This window comes from Copidosoma floridanum, unplaced genomic scaffold (assembly GCF_036245765.1).
Source record: "Copidosoma floridanum isolate Cflo_tuat_1 unplaced genomic scaffold, Cflo_Japanese_pri ptg000020l, whole genome shotgun sequence".
NCBI classification, from domain to species: Eukaryota; Metazoa; Arthropoda; class Insecta; order Hymenoptera; family Encyrtidae; genus Copidosoma; species Copidosoma floridanum.
This window is the reverse complement of record NW_028321897.1, coordinates 32,990,700-33,005,761: the sequence shown is the minus strand read 5'-3', so window position 1 is coordinate 33,005,761 and position 15,062 is coordinate 32,990,700. Positions and strand designations below refer to the sequence as shown.

The following is a 15,062-nucleotide window of genomic DNA, read 5'->3' as shown; positions in this document are numbered from 1 at the left end:
ACACATTTTTACTAATCGTGTCATCTCTTTTTTCCATAAACTAGGGGACTGCACTCCCTGCGTGCTCCACGCGCCAACCTCCAAAATTTAATCAAACATTCATTTTCTGTATTTTTAAAGACAAGTACAATAATAACATCTTTGTCATAATACGTAATATTGTAATATTTATCAAGTTACAAATTTAAATGACTTGTCACTGATTTTTCAAAATCTCATTTTCAAGTCTACCCACGCTTGATCAGTCTCAGCCAATCACACGACGAATAAACAGGTTTTATCAGGTGACCCATCGTTTTTTTTAAAATAGGATTCTTAACAGGATTTCAGATTATGTGATGTGTTGTGTGTACTGAATTTCTTAAATACTAAAAAAATGATTAGTCGTAAGTACTTAGTAAAAATTTTAATAAATAACAGTTTTTTAAAAATTATTTCAACTATGTTCAGATAGTAGATATTTATTCCTTACATTATTTAACTATTTGACTATTCACTTATAGTATTAAGTATAAAGAAATTATTGGTTATAAGTTTAGAGTACATAAAATACAAGTACTCCATAAGACAAATGCTTATGCACTGTTAAAATGGCTTTACTCGTTTCTGAAATCCTAAAAGATAAACATTTCCAGTAAATAATTTACAATCTGTTGAATTTAATTAGACAAAATTTTGCTATCAATTTTTTAATAAACAGATTTACCATACTGCAAAGTGCAAGGAGTAGTACATTGCGAAGCCTATTCTCTGTGAGCATGTCTTCTGATGCTCCTACCGGTAGCACGAAGTTGGCGAAAAAATTTAGTGTGCTTCATGTTAAACTTAGGAAAACCTAATTTTGTATCAAACATTTTTTTCTTCCTATATTGTACCGGCCTGCAAACAGGTAAAAGTGTTACCTCTGTAGAATTACAATTGCAATATCGTTGCAATATCATAAAAATTTCATAAAAATATTTTATCTACATCCGTCGTCAAAAAAATTTTTTCAACGATTTGTTTTTAAATAATAACAGTTACAAGATTGTTGAATTTTGGCGTGTTGAAAACGGTTTTTCAGAAGCACGGACTGTAGCAGAATGTGCATGTTTTTTTTTAGTTAAACTACAGTATAACAACGAGTTTTTTGTCGCTAAATAGCCCATCAGTAGGTTTCTGGTGATTAAGAGGTATCGTCCTAATGATATTGCAAAGTGTGTAATCACAAATACGTACAACTATCACAGCATAAGGTACCATTGTCAGTAAAAGACCTTGCTTACATTACTAAATGAAACACGTTATCGATCAGCCAACATTTTAATATTCACGTGGTGTTAAATAATTAACTACAACCACTAGTCAACATGCTACAAAGTCGTTAACTTTTTAGGCTTAGTTTTTATATCAACTCATGATTTCTATGAGCGATAATTTAAAAGACGATTTAACAAAACTTAAGAAAAACGTTTACTGGTCGTTTTGGTCATGGATGATAAAAAATTTAAAAAGCATTAAGCTGTATATAGTTAGTACTTTGACGAAACTTAACTTAAACGTAATTTAGGCCACAATCAAACAGCAAAAACATATTACTGAACCATCACATTGCAAGTTCTTACTAGGTCTATTTATTTGGCACTGAGCGGGTTGTTAGTAATCATTTGACAGGCAATTGATAAGAACTTTGCGGGTACTTGACTGGTACATGGCGGGTACTAGTGGATATTTGTCGGGCACTTGTTGAGTATTTAACAGGCACTCGACGAATACTTAGCGGATACATAGCGGGTATTTGCTGGGTACTTGGCAGGACCTCAAAAGGTGCTCAATATCACTAGCGTGCACTTGGCGGGTACTTGACGGGTACTTAATAAGCATTTATCGGGTGCTTAGCGGGAAAGTGCCCGTCAAGTATCCGACAAGTTCTGGCAAGTACCCACCAAGTGTCAGCCTAGTGCCTGTCAAGTACCTGCCAAGTGACCGTTAAGTACCTGCCAAGTGTTAAGTGCCTCCAAGCTATCATTGATATGCAAGCTAAATACTTTCTGTGTGATGTCACCCAAGTTACACTTAAGTTGAGTTTTAGCAAAGTACTGGTTGTGTGTAGCTAGATACATTTCAAAGTTTCTGTTATCCACGCGGAGTAGTCGAGTTGCATCTTAAAAAAAGAAAATGGGTGGAGTTGCATTTCAAACCCTAATGACATATATTGGACTTGCGTCCCAGTCATTAAAAGAGTATGGTGAAATTGCGTCCTGGTCATTATATCACAATTAGTCATACTTGTAAAAATGAAATTTTATTTTTACATCCAAATATCCTCCAACAAAACAATCATTGTTTTTTTTGTTGAGTAAAATTGTTTTCTAAATGACACTGTAATACATTGTAATTTATAGCGATAAATTATACGAGTAAAAATGTTTTCGAAAGCACCTGAATATACTGCAATCAAGATATCGAACCTTCTTGATAACGGTTCATTGTATCCCTCAAAAACTCTCCTCTTTCTATAATTTTTGTATTGAAAATGTGCATTTATATATATGTATCCATTTGTACTACTTCAAATACTTTAATGAATACAAACAAATGAAAAAAGCTGTTGAAACGCGAATGACATGATTCACAGTTGATGGTTGTTCTACAAATTGTACTGTAGAACCTTTCCCATATCGAAGGAGACGCAAGTGCGTCAAATTAAATGTACTGTTTCATAATATAGTCACCAAATTTTCCATTATATGCAGGTATATTCTATAACACGCGAAAAGATTTATATAATAGGTGTTTGCTTCTAAGCACTGGACTACACTGACTTGTAATTCTAAGTTTTAGTACATCAAAGTCGTTTTCACACGCACAAGTTAAGTCTTGTGAGTATATACCACCCATAATTTATATCGTACGTTAACTGTAATGTAAATAAATATCTATAATAAGGTATGAAGTTTGAACCAACTATCCATGATGCAAATTCAAGAAAATATTAACGTTTTGAATGAAAGTAAATATCGTTTTAGTAACCTGCTAGTTTAAAGATATAAGTAAATAATTCGACCATATATTTCTAACGTCCAGGACACAGTTTTACGATACCCTAGAACGCAATTCCACCATAGTTTTCTAGTGATCAGGGCGCAATTTCACCAGTGTTGAGACTGCTGATAACGTTTGGGGCGCTACTCCATCATGATTGACCATAATTATTAGCAAAAAATTTTCTTAAGTTGAATCTTGAAAAGCTTGAATCAACTCCACGGATGAATTGAATCTTGAAAAGCTTATTCATCGTTTTGATACGATGATAATATGACATGCCTAAATAAACAAGATTTGATTAGGCACTCTGAAACTTAAACTCATAAAGATAATATTACGGTTACTAAGTATACACAAAAACATTTCGATTGTAAGTCAAGAAAAAAAATGAATTTTAAGGCAAGTAGTTTGAGTTTAAAGCTTTTTTATTTTTAGCAGAATACAACGTGCCCCTTTAGCTTGATAACTATCTCATTATGCAATAGTTATATAAATAGCAAGAGATCGTTGAAAAATAAGAATGAAAAAAAACACATTCAACAGTTTACATATCAATGTTTTGAGTGTTTCCGAATGACAAAAAGTGCTCGATACTTAAGAAAACCGATGATCTTTTAGTTTGATTGACAAATCAACAGAAATAACTGACAAAAAAATTTCATTCGTAGTAAATTATGTATCTTGAGGACAGTAAATTTGTATCTCATCTTTTAGTATTGGTTAAACTTTTTTCGAGTTTTTGAAAGTTTTTCCGTTAAGAATGTAGCTTTTCTTAAAAATAGTAAGAACTTAAGCTGTGATAACGTGGGTATGATGATTGGATTAAAAAACACTTTTTACACTTTGTTGAAGAAAAAATTTCTAATGTTATTTTATTGCCATGTATATATATTATAATACATTCACTGTAAGTGCCAAAAAAAGTCACACTAATATTTTAGTAAAGTGCAGCTTTCGTTTCAATCAATTTTATAATATTTGTGCAGCAGTTCTAAACGATTAGTATAATATAAAGATAGCTTACAAATTTGTTGTGCTATATATTTTTTAAACTATGTGTAAAAAATTTTGCAATTGGATAACACTAGATGACTCTCTGTATGATTGATCGCGTTGTTGATTACTTGTTAGTTCTAAGCTTTTTTTCTCACTTAACTTCCATAAAAATCCTCCAGAAAAAGGCAACGATAAAAAGAAAAGCTCGACAGTTTATTTTTAATTCGTTAAATTATTATGTAGTAGTTACTTATTTAAAATTGTTACACTATATCCTAATAAAATTTAATAAGTTTACTGCCACTTTTCATACGAAGAAAAACTGTAGTCTAATATTTCAGCAACTCATATTTAGTAATTTTAATGACAATCAGCTCAAATTTTCTTAATGCTACTGCTGCGGAAAAAATGGAAAAGATAGTAATTATAAAATGAGTGATGAAGATTTTAAACTACTGAAGAATTTTGGTAGTGGTGATGAACTAACTCTTCCAAGAACAAATAAATGAGAAATCCGAAAAAATTGTTTAATACCAAAAAGTTGTAAGTAATACCATTAATAAAAATTCAAAAATTTTTATTGAAAAACGATGACGTTTTATATTAACTTTATTCATTACAACTTGCAAAAGCTTCGAACAACGAATTTCACAGTAAAAACCTAAACGTAATATAAGATCTTGAGATGTTTTTTTTTCGTTCAGTAATATTCATCATGAATTATTACAAAAAAAAGTTACATTGTTGCCTCTACTTTTTTTTATGATACAGCTAAACTATATCAATTAAAAGTCAATATTTTTAGAGAGGCAAAAATGAGGCATGGTAGTTGGTATTAGCATCTTAGTTAATTAAGTCAAGCTCAGCAAATAGAATTGGGACTTTGCTTTTTGGTAAAAAGTAATATTAAACTCGACACTGCGTGTTTTTTTTTGACGCGCTTAAAAGTTATAAGGAGAAAAGTAATGGTATTCAAATTAAAATACAATTGTCAGATTTGATACTGTTAATTTTGATGGTGACTTTGAAACTGATAACAATGTCGTAGCTAAACACGCTGTTATTGACTGTATTAAGACAAAGAAGGCATAAAAGTATTAGATAAAAATTTATTGAACATCTTGAACTATGATAGTAGAAAATACAACGAAACTATCATCTTCATAAAAAATTACTGAAAAATTACATTTAGCTTCAAAAACTGGTTCGCATTTGAAATTGGCATGACAATTTCCGAATCGGAACTTTTTTTACTCTTGACAATTCAGCTTCTTTGATTTATTTTGCCGCTTTGGTGCATATTTCACTGTATCAGCAGACCTTCAAACTCAGATCTGAATCCGTTAACTGATTTACTAAATTCGTTGACTAATGTCTCCTTCAGTTTCCATATATTGCCTCTTCACTGTGTCTGAAATAGAAAAAACTGTTAAACATTCTACGTACAAAAAAAAAAAAACTTTCTATAAACTAAATTATATGTACGATCATCACCTACAAAGATTTTTTTATATTCATATTTATTAAGCTAATATATACTAATCAAGTAAATTGTGATTCAGAACGTTAAGCCAAATTTTAGCTAGCCTACACGTCAAGAAAAAAAATGGAATTATCGCATAAGAGAGTCAATGCGATGAGCCTGTGCTATAGCTACCACAAGCTAAGCGTAAGCTGCTATATACTGTTACGGAACAAACTTTGGGGATTCTCGTGTAGATGGAGAGCAGGTAATTTCGATTTATTAAATAAATAGATTAAAGTATCCGAAATGTTGTAGTGAGTAGCTCCGCCTTTTTGGCTCGAATCTGATCAACTATAATTCGCGAAACTTTACGCTGACCGCTCCGTCACGACTACCGCCGAGAGCGGATGTACAAATTGCAATCTTAGATGCACTATTATGTCGTTAGTTGTACGATGGTGTGCTAATACACCGGCGCTGGCTTGACTCAACTAAGCCACGTCTGTGACAGTAGCTATAGCGTCGCCAGTGTCTGTGCCGTAACGTCATAATAAGACATGAGCCGAGCATCAGTAATTTATGATTTTAGAGCAGAGAGTCGACACCTTTAACGTATCTGACTTACTAGTTGACTCATGTACATGCAAGACGACAACGGACAAAATTCAATGCGTTAAAGACTTAAATGTGTACTCTCTGCTCTAAATGATAAATTTCTGACGCTATAAATACCTATATAATCGCAGTTAATAAATACCTAAATATGTACACTCAAATGTGTATGTATACACTACAGCTGATAGTCTTGATGCTTAATTCATGAAATTTTTCTGTGCTATACAGCATCGCGGTACTCTCCGAGCAAAAGTGGAAGTCGGTTGCTTCTCTAGTTTGTGAAGCTCTACTTAAGCAGCCTACTGAGGGTGCATGTAGGCTCGTTAGGGAGCGTGCGTGAGGTACTCATTAAGCAGCCTACATAACCTATTTTGATATTAACTTACGCTGTATATATACATACAGTTGAGTCAGCTAGTAAGTCAGTGTAAGATGTAGCGTAAAATTATACAGGTATACAAGTCACAAGTTCTTTATTGAGTCCTATTTAAAAAATTAGTAAGTATCCTAATAAACATTAGACTGACGAAATCAATCGACATTTAATTTGTTGTCAGCGAAACGAAGTAAAAGTCAAAGTTTCTCGAAGTAATGGTTTTAACTAACAAACGGTTGTTATTACTTTAGAAAGTGTGATAATAACTATTTAAAAACCATCCTTAGATTATGAAATGTTTATGTACAGCAGCATGTACACTGTAATTCTGTCTATTATCAAGTAAAGTTTATGTCATTCAACTGAGTCAATTTGTTTTTGTATAAAAAGAAAGTGAACTGCAGTAGAGGCATTGAATTTGTATTTATTACATGATTATTATTTTCAAGTATTTTAGAGTTAAATCGCAAATTATAAGTACATATTGTCAACAGTCAGTGATATTTTTAAGGTTAAATTTACATTTTCATTTATATAAAAATTGATTTATCTTTAAATTATATATATGTAACTACACCTGATCAACAATACTATGATTGAAAATTTCTAGGAAAAAATGAAACACAGTTCATTCAAAATTAAGCATGATCTTAGTTTAGTTACAGTTCAATGTGTATTCTCATATGTACATATCTATATGTATAAATTGAATGGTAATTAGGTTACGTCAATTAAGGCAGCCTACGTAGGGCCTACCAAACGCCCCCTGACGCTGGCAACGTAGGAGCTCAAAAAGCTAGGGAGGCAGCCTAAGCTGACCACCTACTTACAATTTCTGCTTGGGTCGTGTCAATATTAAATTTATACATGAATGGTACTCACAATAAGTAGATGAACATTTTGTACAATTACCGGTATACATATAAAGAAAAGTAAAGAAAAGCAGCGCAGCACGAATTTTGTGAATTAGGCCACTGTTGTGAATGTTAATCTGTAGTGAATATTTGCTTTAATGTATTTGTGTACATTTCAATATATCTTTTTTTTAGTTTGTAAGGGGGCATGGATGTGTAAATAATTTAATTTAGAAAAACTTAAAGCAGTCAGTGCTCAGTACTTTTTGCTATGAATTTAATTTAATAATACACTAAGATTTGTAATTTTTTTTTTTTAATTTTATTATTATTATTCTCGCAGTACAGTTATTTCAAATTAATATATTATACTTTTTGTACATTTTGTTTTTTTATTAAAATTATTTTTAAAATTTATTACAATTCGTAAGATTTTACATAAAATTTTTAATATTTTACAATTCGTAACGTATGCGCAACGAGAGGTGCGAGCGACGCGATCATAGTAAATTATCAAGTATGGCTTTTCCCTAAAGAACTTGACACGATAAGCATAAAAATATGTATCGGTAGAAATTACATGTAATTATTGAATCTGAAAAAATATATCACCTGCACAATGAAATATGTTACGAACCCTACCCAATTTTGGACCATTGTACGTTATTTCAAGCACCATATACTTCCGACTTTAAAACTCTTTCTGAGAATGTATACGTTTTTATAATGCGTTCACAATAAGTTTATCATTTATTTTTGGTAAAATTTTGTTTAGCAATGACAATACATTTTCTTGATCAACTTATCCTAACTCATTTTCACTTCTAGGAACTATTGAATAAGCTAAATTATAAGGTAGTTGTTATTGATGTCTAATGGCAACAGTTATTGGAAAATTAATGTTAGACGAGGTGATAATAACTGTCGCACGGATGCATAAACACTTTATGAACGTATGAAGCAGCTACACACTGCTGCAGTGTATATGCACACATTTAAACATACATAGAGGAAGGTGGGGCAAGCTAAGTACGGTGACACAGTGTAGCACCGTGATTGTATTAATTATTTAAGATTTCAAAAAATCAAATTTTGGTATGAATGCAATGAAAACACTTGTGTTATAATACTCCACGTTTCCGATGTCAAGAAATAACGTTTTCTATTTATTATATAATTTTAAAATATTAAGTTTTAAAAAAAGGTTGGCTGCATTTTTTATTAGCTTGAAACAACTAGAAAATAGTAGATTTTGGTAAGAGCTTCGATGGCTTAGTGATCAGCGTGCTGGTCTATAGCCGGAGATACTCAAGGAGTCATGGGTTTGAATCCCGTCAAAAAATATTGAGATTTTTTCTCGAGCTTTTTCAATGGGATGAATACCCAGAATGCCGAAATATCACTTATCCGAATTTGGAAACAAATAGGGATAAACTGCGCAGTGAATGACCAAAATGTTGTATGTGTAAGTGTAGAGGATCAGAAATAAAATATTAAGTATGTAAATAATGGTTAGTATATTTATGCGTATTTATAAACGTATGAGTTTCATAAAAAAGATGCTTAAAATAGTTTTAGTCCATTTAATTTATTTTAAATATTGGTTTTATGTTACAGTCTGGTTATAATCAGTGAATGACCGCTGACACCCTAAGAATGACCAGGGATAGTCCAATGAATGACCAATGCATGAAATGTATTTTATTTTTCTTGAAAAAATAATTTAAACAAAATGTATGTTGAGTTTCGCAGTTTTTATTTACCAAAAAATACTGAATAATTTGTTGCAGTAATATAAAATATCCATGTATCATTGTTATTACGATAAATACATATTTAAATATTTTTTCAGTCAGTCTTTTAACTTTCAATACTATTTAAAGCAAGCCCTGTTTCAATTTGGTTAGAAGCAAGATCACTAAAAGAAACATCCTTGAAACCGAATGATTCTGCCTTTTGCGTAACTAGTGAAGCAAGCTGTGCTTTTTTTTCTAATTTTTTTTTAGTTACAATTTTTTTTAAAACTCAAAGCTCTTTTTCTATTTTCTTGTTCTTCTTTTTTTATTTTCTTTCTAACTTCTTGCTCAAATTTTTTTAACTCTTTTTGAAGCTGTAAGGCTTCATCTTTTTTGATTTTCATTTATTGCTATTTTTTTTATACTTTTTTGAAGTAATAGCAAATACAGGTGTTTTTTTTACTATTTTTTTTTGTGGCTTTAAGTTTTGGAAAGTGCAGTTCTTGTGAAAATTTTTACCTAACGATTATTTGACTGCTCGGTCATTAACAGAAGAAACGTATTTAATTTCGCAGCCAATAAATGACCGCCACTATTGAATTTTAAAAATTTTTTTAGATGACTTTTTTACAATTAGCAATCATATTTTTATGTTTTAATTATCTTTCTACAGAGCAGAGAAAAATAGCCGCAACAGTTGAGAATTATAGTTAAATATTAAAAAAGTACATAGTTTTTATAAATGACTCTTTGATCATTTAAGCTTAAATTTGATAGTTTTGTAGATTTATAGATACCTTGATATTCAAACACTTTTTTTCAAATTTAAACAAAAGTATTTTCTGTTTACATTATTTGAAAATGAGGCAATAAAAGAATTAAAATTATTTTTTTTTCTACGAATACATAGCAATTTTTGTAATAATTATAAAAATGTTTCTATGAAGTGGTCATTCATTAGTAGGTGGTCGTACACTAGGCAGTTTACCCCTAGTTGATTTTTTTGGGATGTCTGGACCTCCAGGGGCTTCCTTTTCGAAAGAAAAGTCAACACGTGGCCAGCTTATTGGGTAAAGTTACTATCGGTCTTAAAAAAGGCACGGTACAGCGAGTTAGATGGTTTATTGGAAAATATCTTTCCATTAAACTTGATAATAGATTGGGTGTACTTGAGACAATTGTTACGCCCTCTAAATAGTACCTAGTAGGATGGATGGATGACCGAGAAGGATAGTAATTACAGGGATAAAAACAACGGAGGTAAAGATTAGGGACATGGAGTCTATAAAAACCTTACAAGGGGTATACGTTAGAATTTTAATACAATACAATAGTAGGTTTTGGTAAAAAAGGTGCATTCGATAGTAAAAGTCTTCAGCTTCAAAACTGAGGGGGTATTGGGTAGCGCGGATACAAGGAAAAAAAATAAAGCTGAGATAGAAAGATACTTTATTGGTGCAGCAAAAGTAAGCTAGCGTGTGTACAGACCGGTGGTTAGCCTTAGACGAACTGTACAGGCAATCTACCAAGCAGCGCCGGTTGCGAGCTTAGCAGTACTATACACTGTAACGGTGAGAGACCATCAGGCCATTACCGGCGGGCTAGAGCAGGTAGGGAAGCAGGGAAAGGGGGGAAAAGAGTAAAAGGGACTAGGTGGGAAAGGAGGGGAACTGAAGAAGAGGCCGAGAGAGCGCTAGATTAGCTTGGGCCAGCGAACGCGCGTGAAGCGATTTTTGCTGTCTTCTTTTTCGGATTTTACGTGAGAAGTAAAATTGTGGAGCTTTAGTTTTTTTGATACGCGAGAAGCGTAGTGCGATTGTCGCTGATACCACGGATATCGGTGACCTTTGGCAGGGATACAGTGCCACGTCGTGGTACAGTGTTTGAGGCCGTGACCCGGCTCCTGACCCAGCTGACAAGGTCAAGCCAAAGCCAGCCCCGACGACCTTGACCTACCAACCCAGCCAGTAGGGACGTCTACTGGCCTCTGTGTACTCGCTTCGGCAGCGTCTGTAGTCTCAGCCTATTCAAGGCATCGTCGAGGAGCGACCCCCGAGACGCTGTAAGTACCTGCCAATTTGGCAGTTTATTGTAAAGGGCAGTGGCCCTCGAATAGCCCACGTTTCTGCCCGGTTCGCGAGTTTGCGCCGCAAGCTCGTCGAGTATTCGCACTCAACGAGTGAACATACTATACACACACACACGCATACCCCTGCGAGTATCATATATTTTGTATTGTTTTTTTAAACTGTTTTGAATATATATTTTGGCTTCAATATAATACTCGTCAGTGCTTACTCTTTTTTGTTGTGTGCCCGATTTCCCCCTTTGTACCACGATGTAGTCGCGAGAAGCGACGACGACATTCAAGGTCGCCGCGATACTTGACCCCGGCGGTATCTCGTGGAACGAGACCCGCGTATATACTTTACAGGAAGTGTCACCGAGGGTACCCGGGCAACACAGGCCTGGTCAAAGTGGAGAGACTCCGCCTCGTTATTCCGCATTGGCAGCACCCCGCAACATTGGCGCTCGACGAATAACCCATGGTTAGGTATCGCGCGACGTCGTCTACAAGGTAGACGACAAATACTATTGTTATATCTATAGCAATAGTAAAGTAGGTACTGTAGCAGTAGCTACAGCAAAAACAAAACAGATCGCGTGTATAATGCGTAGAACGCGTATAACGCACACGAAAGACACTGGCAGACTCGTATAGGTCGCGCGTGTAAACAAAGCAGCGGCTTTGTTTACGTGACAATTATGAGTCGCTGCTGACTTCAAGCACTCAAAATTTTTTGTGTACGAGTGCGAGCGAGAAAAAAAAAATATTTCGAGACGAAATATTATTACGACGTCATAGTATTGCCCAAGTTGGACGCTGACTGCTACGTCAGTGCTAACTTCATCAACGCTTTCGGGACCGTCCATGACCCTGTTGATAGAGTCCTGGTGCTGAAAGGACAAAGTATTAAGGTCCCTCTAGAGGTAGCGGGCGTGACGGCGATCGGTGAGGTCTGACTCGCTGCCGTCAGGCTGGACGAAATCACGTCCAGGCAACTAGAGACCCTCCTGGATCGCCACAAGGAGCGTGAAGCTCCCTTGGGATGCACTACATGGGTCAAGCACGAGATCGAGGTCACGACCTCGCGACCCATCAAGCAGAAGTGCTACCCGGTATTGGATAAGATTCAGGAGGTAATACGTGCCCACGTGAGTGAGATGCTCGAAAGTGGCGTGATTGAGCCATCTAATAGTGGCTGGGCAAGTCCCATGGTCATGATACGCAAGAAGGATGGGAAGTATCGTTTTTGCGACGATTACCAGAAGGTAAACGCTGTGACAACCCCCGACGCGTACCCATTGCCACATATGGATACCATCCTTCGCAAGCTGAGAAAAGCACGTTTCATCTCGACCCTTGATCTCAGCAGCGTGTACCACCAGATACCACTAACCGAGAAAGCTAAGCCGGTAACAGCATTCACCGTGCCAGGTATGGGACTCTTTCAGTTCCAACGGCTGCCGTTTGGCCTGAGTAATGCACCGGTAACGTTTCAGCGGCTAATCGACAGCGTCATTGGGCCGGAGCTCGAGCCCTACGCCTACGACTACCTTGATGACATTATAATTGTCACAGAGACATTCGAGGAGCACCTCAAGTGGCTAGAGCATGTGCTGAAACGCGTGCGTGTGCCAGTGACTCCGGATTAGGCGCCGTACTATCGCAGATAGTCAACGGACAGGAAAGAGTGCTGGAGTTTGCGAGCCGTTCGATGACACCGGCTGAACGCAATTACAGTAAGACAGAGCGAGAATGCCTTGCGGTCTTACGGGCTACGCGAAAGTTCCGCCCATATATTGAAGGGACACGCTTTAAGGCTGTGACCGATCACAGCAGTCTCCGGTGGTTAGTTAATATTAACAACCCGACTCGACGACTGTCAAGATGAGCCATGGAACTTCAAAGCCATGGTTTCGAGGTTAAACACTGGAAAGGGACGCAAAACTGCGTACCTGATGCCCTGTCACGACTGTATGAGGATGACGAGAGTGGCGCTGTGGCAGCGCTCATGTGGGAACCCCCGGCTGGAGATCCCTGATACCAGGAGATGGTACAGAAAGTACAGGACAACCCACGGGGTCAACCGCAATAGAAAATCGTCGGGGGATACCTGTGCGCATATCGCCCCTATTCCACGGTTGACGAAACTCTCGGTGACACCGAAGCCTGGAAGCTGGTGGTACCTAAAAGCCAGCACGACCATGTGCTTTGGGAGTGTCATGACACACCATCTGCCAGCCATCTTGGCCGCGAGAAGACATTCGCGCGTGTCTCCCGGTTGTACTACTGGCCGGGATACTACCAGGATGTTGCCCGTTACGTGCGGAGCTACTTGGTTTGCCAACAAACCAAGGTAGACCAGAGGCTACCCCCAGGACTTATGGGGCGTAGGATCATCACCGCTCCATGGCAAGTAGCGGCCGCTGACATGATGGGCCCCCTACCGAAGACAACACACGGCCACGAATACATTCTCGTGATCGAGGATCTATTTACGAGGTGGGCCGAAATTGTACGGCTACGGCGAGCCAATGGGAAGTCTGTTGTGAGCGCACTGAGAGCGCGTCATCTGTCGACATGGTACCCCCGAAGCGCTGTTGACGGATAACGGCACCGAGTTCCGGACACAAAGATGTCGATGGATTTTTTGGAGAGCCTGGGCATACGGCACATGCTTACGACACCGTATCACCCGCAGGCAAACCCGGTTGAACGCCTGAACCGCACCATCAAGATCGTGATTCGAGCTTTTGTCAAAGCCAATCATAAGTCATTGGATGAGAAGCTGCCTGAACATGTGTTCGCCAACAACACAGAGAGGCACGCTTTCATAGGTTTCTCCCTCGCGTTGCTTAACAGCGGTAGGGAACCGTAGGCCCCAGGTACGATGCACCGACAGGTGGATTCAACGGCCAGGCAACGCCTAGAGGATGAGGCGCTAGAGAGCTGGAAGCAGCACATGAAGCGTTTGCCTATGTTGCACGAGGAAGCAACCCAACGAAGCAATAAGGCACAGGCCAATACCACCCGGCACTACAATGCCAAGCATCGCGACGTGGTCTACGCTCCCGGCGACCAGGTATGGCGGGAAAACCACGTCTTGTTCTCGGCAACGCAAGGCATGGCAGCGAAATTGGCCCCAAGGTACGTCGGCCATTTTACCGTCCGGAGAGCATTGGGTTCCAACACCTACGAGTTGGAATCCGAAGAAGGCACGCAATCAGGCCCTATTCACGTGAGGCAGTTGAAGCCCTACGTGAGCAGAACCTCAGCGACGGTGGGAGACCCTCCTTCTAACGACTCGGGGTCCAAAGAAGAAGTGGTTAGCGCTCCTCAACCACCGTTGCAAAGCGGCGAACAGGCGAAGCGCGACCCGCCTATCACGAGCCCACCTCATGTAAGCGAGGCTGCCGGACCAGCCAGGCCGAAACGAGGCCGCCCACGAAAAGCGACCGTGGTGCCGAAGCTTTGGGGCGCTCACTGGTCGCTTTATTAAACGATATATGTTATTGATTAATAACACAAGCGCCTGTCACCCAATGACCCAGGGCGCTTACTGGCCTCTATTAAATAATAAAATATTAATTATTAACACAAACGCCTATCACCTGATGACCGTTCTGCTATTAATTAATAATATATACCGTTTACTGAAGCGACCAGTAAGCGCCCTGGGTCACTAGGTGATAGGCGTTTGTGTTGAAAATTAATATTTTATTATTTAATAGAGTGGCCAGTTAGCACCCCGGGTCATCGGGTGATAGGCGCTTGTGTTAATAATTAATACTTTATTATTTAATAGAGAGGCCAGTTAGCGCCCCAGGTCATTGGGTAATAGGCACTTGTGTTATTAATATTACAATTTTTAATTTCCGCGTGTCTTTGGCAATGCCCCTTCACTGCTGTGCTGTCTGCTCAATGGAAC

The 15,062-nt window shown here is 37.5% G+C and overlaps 1 protein-coding gene across 2 annotated transcripts in view; it reads right to left on the bottom strand.

Annotated features, from left to right (window-relative positions):
- Positions 1 to 5,088: 5,088 nt before the first annotated feature.
- Sugb (Sugar baby transporter) overlaps positions 5,089 to 15,062 on the bottom strand; it is a 146,736-nt gene continuing 136,762 nt past the window's right edge. The window contains exon 8 of one of the 2 annotated variants that reach the window (XM_089593802.1): positions 5,089 to 5,434. In XM_089593802.1, the coding sequence (XP_089449928.1) occupies positions 5,379 to 5,434 (56 nt within the window). In that variant the 3' untranslated portion in view covers positions 5,089 to 5,378. The remainder of the gene's footprint in view (positions 5,435 to 15,062) is intronic. The other variant, XR_016293115.1, reaches the window with a different exon arrangement.